Source organism: Haliotis rubra, unplaced genomic scaffold, assembly GCF_003918875.1.
Source record: "Haliotis rubra isolate DU_JTF1 unplaced genomic scaffold, ASM391887v1 Scf143, whole genome shotgun sequence".
NCBI lineage: Eukaryota > Metazoa > Mollusca > Gastropoda > Lepetellida > Haliotidae > Haliotis > Haliotis rubra.
This window is the reverse complement of record NW_025765370.1, coordinates 256438-263653: the sequence shown is the minus strand read 5'-3', so window position 1 is coordinate 263653 and position 7216 is coordinate 256438. Positions and strand designations below refer to the sequence as shown.

The 7216-nt window shown below is 39.2% G+C and overlaps 1 protein-coding gene across 6 annotated transcripts; it reads right to left on the bottom strand.

Moving 5' to 3' along the window:
• LOC124269204 lies at positions 1–7216 on the bottom strand. 6 transcript variants are annotated; one of them, XM_046704217.1, is made up of 9 exons: positions 7066–7216; positions 5642–5997; positions 4246–4410; positions 3669–3890; positions 3216–3497; positions 2285–2965; positions 1937–2140; positions 1639–1757; positions 1–253 (listed from the first exon to the last, which is right to left on the bottom strand). In XM_046704217.1, the coding sequence occupies exons 2-8, from the start codon at positions 5940–5942 to the stop codon at positions 1687–1689; spliced, it is 1926 nt and encodes a 641-aa protein (XP_046560173.1). In that variant the 5' UTR covers positions 5943–5997; positions 7066–7216; the 3' UTR covers positions 1–253; positions 1639–1686. The 6 variants fall into 6 exon arrangements, with proteins under 6 accessions (XP_046560173.1, XP_046560174.1, XP_046560176.1 ...); XM_046704218.1 differs by having other exon boundaries at positions 1647–1757; XM_046704220.1 differs by lacking the exon at positions 1–253 and having other exon boundaries at positions 1251–1757; positions 2285–2422; positions 2600–2965.

Here is a 7216-nt window from a genome sequence, read left to right as displayed (position 1 = left end):
TAGGTAACTGTGGTAGGGTTTACTGAAGCCCAATCGCCAGTTACGACAATATCGAGAAGATCCGAATGGTGTTTCTGTACTGCAGCCCGTTGTACTGGGAAGCATGTGGCACAGTCGCCCTATATACCGAGATAATTTCTAAGCGATGGTCAGATCCGAAATTCCTTTCTTCGAAACAGTGGGATCCCATTTGCCGTCTTGCGGCTGGATTGTCTGATCCAGACTCGATTATGTACAGACCGTCACCATATATCTGAAATATTGCTGAGTGTGGCGTTAAATAAAAATACAAACAAACAAAGGAAATCTTTTGTCCTGGCACTTAAAGCTTAAAGATACGCGTTACACATAAATAAATGTGTAACTATAAAGGAGATGGGGAAACCAACACCATAAGTATCTTATGTAATTTCTTCAAGTAAAAAAAAAACAACTAGCCATAATTATACAGGTAAAGCAGAAATGGGTTATACAAATAAATTTCATATAAATACACACATAGAGTATCATACATATGAGACACTCCACACCATGTTAACTGTTCTCCATGGAAAAGTGAAAACAACTTACACATTAGAAGAACCTTTGTATGACAATTCAAATCGGTATCAATGGAATATGACCATTCCTGTCATTGTACAGGGCGTACATGAGGTAGAGAAAGAAAGTCATATTTGTTGGTGTCATAAATGGTACATGAAGTATTTGATACGGATATGCTGACTGTGTTTTAGTTTGAAGTGTTTCGCCGACTGTTTTCAATCTTGTAACGTTTTGTAACCTCAGCACTGAGGTTCTGTGCTTTTAACGTTGTTCTGCCTGAATGAGGTGGTATTATTTTAAAATTTACTCTGAATTTTAAACAAGTAAATAAAATGAATAGGCAAATGAGTAAGTATGATCGACTGTCGATTATAATAAAACATGGGCAAAAGATGTTGCTTCAAAATGTTTTGTAACATTATGTTATAAATTATCTCCCCTTGCAGGGGGTCGACTGTCGTCCGTTTTGCCAAATGTTCATTCGTTGAGTTAAAACTTCATTTGCTGGCAAATGTTCATTCGCTGAGTTAAAACTTCAATTACTGCCAAATGTTCATTCGTTGAGTTAAAACTTCATTTGCTGGCAAATGTTCATTCGTTGAGTTAAAACTTCAATTACTGAAATTAAATGTTCATTCGTTGACCAAAAAAACTTCATTTGCTGGCAAATAAGATACCATTATTTGAAATGTAGTGTCTGACTTTTCCAGTAATGCAAATTGTATGTGCAAAGGTGTTTTTATCCCTGTCATTTTTTTCCTGAACAAAGGCAGTGGGAAAACACTCACGTTCGAGATTCCATACACATTTAATATATAATCAACATGCAGAGGAATAATGTACTGTAATAACACTGCTCTAACAAAGGGAAACACGTTACACCAATCCTAGGTAACTACATTGCTCTATCTGATTGGTCGTTGATTTGTAGTCCTAGGCCATTCACTGCACACATTAACCATATAATCTCTGATAGTGAATGTGTTGTAAGGCAGATATTAATCATATTGAAACGTTCTCATTTTACCAACAGCATCCACAATATGGACATATGTCACCTCCTCTTGATCACGCAATAAAAAGAACTGTTCTTACTTCATCACCTTGATTTTCCATCAATGGCTTCTAAGTCAAGTGGGGTCGTTATTCAGGATCCAAGTACTGCTGTACCAAACCTCTCTTTCCAATCTTTGCCAAAATCTCCCCTACAATCTCTGAAACAAATGAACTATTCATAAGTTTTTCTTTCAATGATGACACGAATTATCAAAGTAACTTCAAACAATGTGACACAATACATTCCTAAAAGGCAATTCAAATTAATCACTGATAATCTAACTAAATTATGTAACGATCATTAACTGTTCCAGTACATCACAAATATTGCTCATACCCATGGGATCTTCTTGTCTGCCCTTGAGAAGTTCTCTTAACAATGCATGTTCAAGAAACCTGTCTGGATACTTTTTCAGCAGTTCCTCTTCAACCTCAGAAAAACACAGAAACGTCTTCAGTTTTTGTCTCTCCTCGTTGGATAGTTCTTTGGACATTGTCATCAGAATGGATGCATAAGGATGAAGCAAAATCTGCTGGGGTGCTAAGAAATAAACAAAGCACTTTTGCATAAATGTTCTTAACTGAAAGTCATTCAAGTTAGTTTGTCATAGAAAAACTTATTCGGTGTAAGATTTAAGTGTAGTTGCACACGTTTGTTTCATTTTCAGATAATTTATGGGCATACCTGGATGGATCATATTGACCACTTGCATTCCTATTATTTCCAGCTTGTGCGTCTTCCCCTGCTGGTCTTGTTTGATGGCGAGGTTGCTTGTCTGTTCCTGAATTGCCAAGATGTCCTGTAGGAAAGGTGACGATGCACCAGCTATGTTACTGAAAGCCTGCAAATTTGTATTCATTTCTGCCTGTTCCTCCACCTGTTCTGACAGCATCATGATAATGTCCTGCATTCTCCTCAGTCTCTCCTCGTGTAACGTGGCTTCAAGTGTAGTCTTTGCATCTAGCAGTTTGTTCAGTAAGTCTATATCCAAAGATGAACAACGTTCCCTGACTTGTGACAGAAGTCTTCTATACAGAGCTGATGCGCTGGACAGTTTCAATGACCCAAACTTACCATTGCTGTCAGGCACATCTTCCCTTGGCTTCATCGTCTTCATCACGGACATCGCTCTGTGAAACAAGTCCCTGTACTTTTGATTAAGTTGCTGTGCGTTTAACTCTCCGCCATTTCGTAGAATCTGGTCCACAGTTGAGTCTTCTTCCTTTCTATCAAGCTTGTCCTGAAGATCAATCAACTGTTCATCTCTGTCTGCAAGGTGTGTTTTGAGACTCTGTTCTCGCTCCAACATGTGCTTCAATTCACGATACATGGGTTTGTGTTCATGTTCTGTTGTGGGTGCAATTTCTGTAAAGAGAGCACAGAGATGAATGTTTTGTTGAATGTTCGTAGCAGCGTAACAACCTATCTTTGACAACCTGTAACCATGACAGAAGAAAATGTAATCCGTCGACAAATGCTACCAGGTCACTTACTGGAAATATCGGGTCGTGTATTACTTTTCACATTCATATTACCTGTTTCACACACTATACACAAATAAGCATTAACTTTACTTAATCTGTTTCTTCAAAAAATATGTCAGTACATTTCATACCTGATAGGGACAATTCTGCATCGTGTATCTCGACATGGACAGATAAATGGACAAACGAGACCTCCTGGCACATGTAGATATGAATGAAGCTGTTGACATCCTCCTTGGGAACCATGAACGTAAACAGGAGACTTTTCGCTGGTTCAAGACCCCTGATGAAGACAGTAGTGATTGGTACGCAGAGGATGCGTGCAACGTCAGCCCTCAGGTGTTCCTTGTCTGCATGTGTGAGTTCATCTATGTCGCCCTCTACATGGAACTTGATATACTTGTATCCGTTTTCTGAATAAGAATGAAAGAGGAGATATATTTTGGGTACCATTATCTAAAACAAGTCATCAGGACGTAATAATTCAATAATGATTTCTAGGTATTTGTTGGTGATATTTGTTTTGAAAATGGCAACTTTATCAAGTGATATATTGCCTAAATAGCAAATGACGAACGTTTTACCTGGTTGTTCGGCTGGAAGAATAAAATGGATTGGTTTCTTATCACATTCCAGACAAAACTGACGAATCTTTTCGGTGAGGTCTCGTCTTTTGGTGCGCCATATCAAAGCTTGCAGGAAATGAAGATTGTATGCATCGATTCGTCTGGTTTTTCTCAATATTTCAAAGAACTTCAATGGGTCAGTGATTTTTTCAATCACTGCATCACCGAAGCCATTTTCGCCTGGGAAGATAAAGCATAAATTAGTGAGTGAGTATGGTTTTACTCCGCTTTTAGCAATATTCCAGCAATATCACGGCGGGGACACCAGACATTAGCTACACACAGTGTGCACATGTGGGGGAATCGAACCGGGTCTTCGGCGCGAAGACCGAACGCTTTAACCGCTAGCCTACCCCACCGCCCAAAGCATAAATGAAGGACTCCGCGCAGATATATGTATTTTACTCCGTTTGGTCTGTTTCTTCTACAGCTATTGTGATGATAAAGATATTAACGTTACTGACGTTACAGGATATCCGACTGGTATCATGTATCTAGGAAATAATCATTATTAACACAACCGTAACAAACATACCACGCATTATGTACTTCATTTTCTTCATTTCGTCTTCGCCAATTCCCTCTGAGAGTTCAACCAAAAAGTTCTTCACTTCCCAATCATCAGACAAATCACTGTGCTTGAGGATTCTCCTTTCCTTGGCAGGTCGTGTAGGTGCTGAAGTAGGGTCTACACCTGCATCCAAATATGACATTTGTAAACTTTACCGGATTTTCCATTTCACAGTTTACCAGTGAAGGTCCGGGTTAGAATTGATCTTCAGTAACCCATGCTTGTCGTAAGAGGCGACTAACGGGATCGGGTGGTCAGGCTCGCTGACTGGGTTGACACATGTCATCGGTTCCCAGTTGCGCAGATCGTTGTTCATGCTGTTGATCAGTGGATTGTCTGGTCCAGACTCGATTATTTACAGACCGCCGCCATATAGCTGGAATATTGCTGAGTGCGGCGTAAAACTAAACTCACTCATTCACCCATTTCACAGTTAATATGTATTAACATAAATGCACACTCATTATCTTAAAGAGTAAATGATACACGTTGAGTGAACATGAATAACATAACATATCGAAACAATAACAATAGGATATCCATGAATATATAAGATATGTTAGTGCTACATCTTGAATCCCAAGCTGAAATTGAATCAGTCTATATAAAAGGACTTGGTGAACTTGAAACGTAATGTGAGATGAACGGCAAGAGTTAGTTCCCCTAATGCCTCAAGGAAAAATACTCCAGAAAATTCTCCAATTCCCTGGGTCAGAATATAGTGGACAGGCCAATAGGGTTGTAATACCCTGTAGTACATTTCAGATGTTTGTCTAAATATAGCACAAGTCTAAAAATAAAGCACACCACTGCACCCTACTGAATGTCAACAGAAACAATGTGATTGCCTAGGAACAGTTACACAATGAATAAAACTGTCACAAACACTTAGCAAGTGACATATGTCTTTATCTGTAGTTGATTGGTTGGTTGGTTTTTGTTTTACGCCGCACTGAGCAGTATGTCAGCTTTATGGCGGTGGGCTTTAAATAATCGAGTCTGGACCGAAAATCTAGAGATCAACAGCATGAGCATCGATCTACGCCATTGGGATACGATGACATGTGGCAACCAAGCCAGCGAGCCTGACCATCCGATCCCGTTAGTCGCCTCTTACGACAAGCATGGGTTAGTGAAGAACAATTCTAACCCGGATCTTCACGGGGGTGTATAGCTATCTATATCTATCTACATGGTACACACTGAGTATATATTATGAACGATATTTCTGGGTTCAGCAGTTCATCACAGACTAAAGATCTACTTGCTGGTGATTTTCTTGTATCATATGTCGCTATATAGCTGTATAAATGCCGATGCATTTCATATTAACTCACTCTGTAGGACGTATGTTACTTACCCTGCACCGCTCGCTCTAAGGCTTGTTTTGTGTTCCTGGTGCTTTCCGGGTCTGGGAGTGTTTGCGATTCCAATATTTTCAAAGCTAGGGGGTGCAGGTTTTCGTCGTCCTTTTCCATTATCACGTCTACAAGAGTTTTTACCCTGTCCTTCTCCTCTGTGTCCGTGATTTTAGTGACGTCAGAAGTAGATATGATTTTGGCGTCAGCAAGTTTGTTGACAAGCTGATCACATTCAACGCGCGCTTCTAAGGTATCCATGATCTGTTGTATGATCTGTTGGCGATTTTCCTCCAGTGTCATGTTTATAAGGAAACGTTAGGTTCACTTCCTCAGAGGAAGGGTGGAGATAGTGGCACTGAAATGTTTCAAATAATATTACAACAATATGCAACGCGACTCTGATGATACAAGCAACGCATTTAGCATATTAAACTGTGATGATTAAATGGTCCGTTTGAGAAGAAACATTAGTGAGTGTGAGAGCATGGGCAGTGTTGTATCTCTATAGTGAAGAGTTCACATCATGAAATTACAAACCGTTTCATATTTATATCAACATTAATTTCAAAAGCAATGAGGCAAATATATTAGCATAACTATTTACATGTTCTTTCGAACCATTCGAAGGCCATGTCTTACCTTTATATGGATTTCATCATTGTAATTAAAGGCAAAGTAAACATTTGTAACTAATTTAGATCGTATTAAATTTAGACGATATGACAGTGTGACGAGGGGGATTGTGGTTCATTACACACACATATACATGCATAGTCATGATGATGAAGTTATATCTGTACCAAGGATCTTCTCTCTCATACACACACAACACACACACACACACACAACACACACACACACACACACACACACACACAAACACACACATTCAAAAGTATCATGTATGAAGTATGGCTATCATAACCATGTGTTTCCCAATCAACATCAACCACCTAGATATTATTGTGGTGGTAAAATATTGAGCTTACCGAATACAACACCACATAAAATAGTACAGAAGTATATATTACAGAAAAAGTATAGTAACAATCAAACCATGCAGTCGCGCACATGCTTCACCGTGCCCGCCATTCGTTGCTCAATATCAAGTGTAGTTTCGTGCACTGTGTTTCGAATAATGTCCAAAAATAGTCCTTAACGATACGCATGCGCAGAAGCAACATTCATATTTAATAATTGTTCTGAGCTTTATAATTTAGAACATATATAAATATAATAACATCTGAACTTAACCATCTTATGAATTGACGACCATGACCAGAGATCGTGTACACCCCCCTCCCTCACTTTTTCAAAAAGCTGTATCCGCCCCTGGACAGGACTACCAAATGGGACTACAAACTGTGATTCAAGCTTGACACAGATTATTAACTTTGAAATTAAGATACAAAACGTGTCTTACCTGTGGAAGAATTTAGGTCCATATATTTCGCCGAAAGTTAGAAGAAAGGGTGACAGTGAAGGAGAAGGACAAGGGCGGACTCAGCGCGCCATGGTGAAAGCACAAACAGCGTGACGTCACAGTAGTTCCTAGAACTGTATATTCAGTATCG

Excerpts from the sequence above, each read along its gene's own strand:
- LOC124269204 (XM_046704217.1), bottom strand. The coding sequence starts at position 5,942 with ATGACACTGGAGGAAAATCGCCAACAGATCATACAACAGATCATGGAT. Across the intron at positions 2,141-2,284 it reads GGTCAATATGATCCATCCAG|CACCCCAGCAGATTTTGCTT; the intron begins GTATGCCCATAA and ends TTTATTTCTTAG. Across the intron at positions 1,758-1,936 it reads CAGACAAGAAGATCCCATGG|AGATTGTAGGGGAGATTTTG; the intron begins GTATGAGCAATA and ends CATTTGTTTCAG.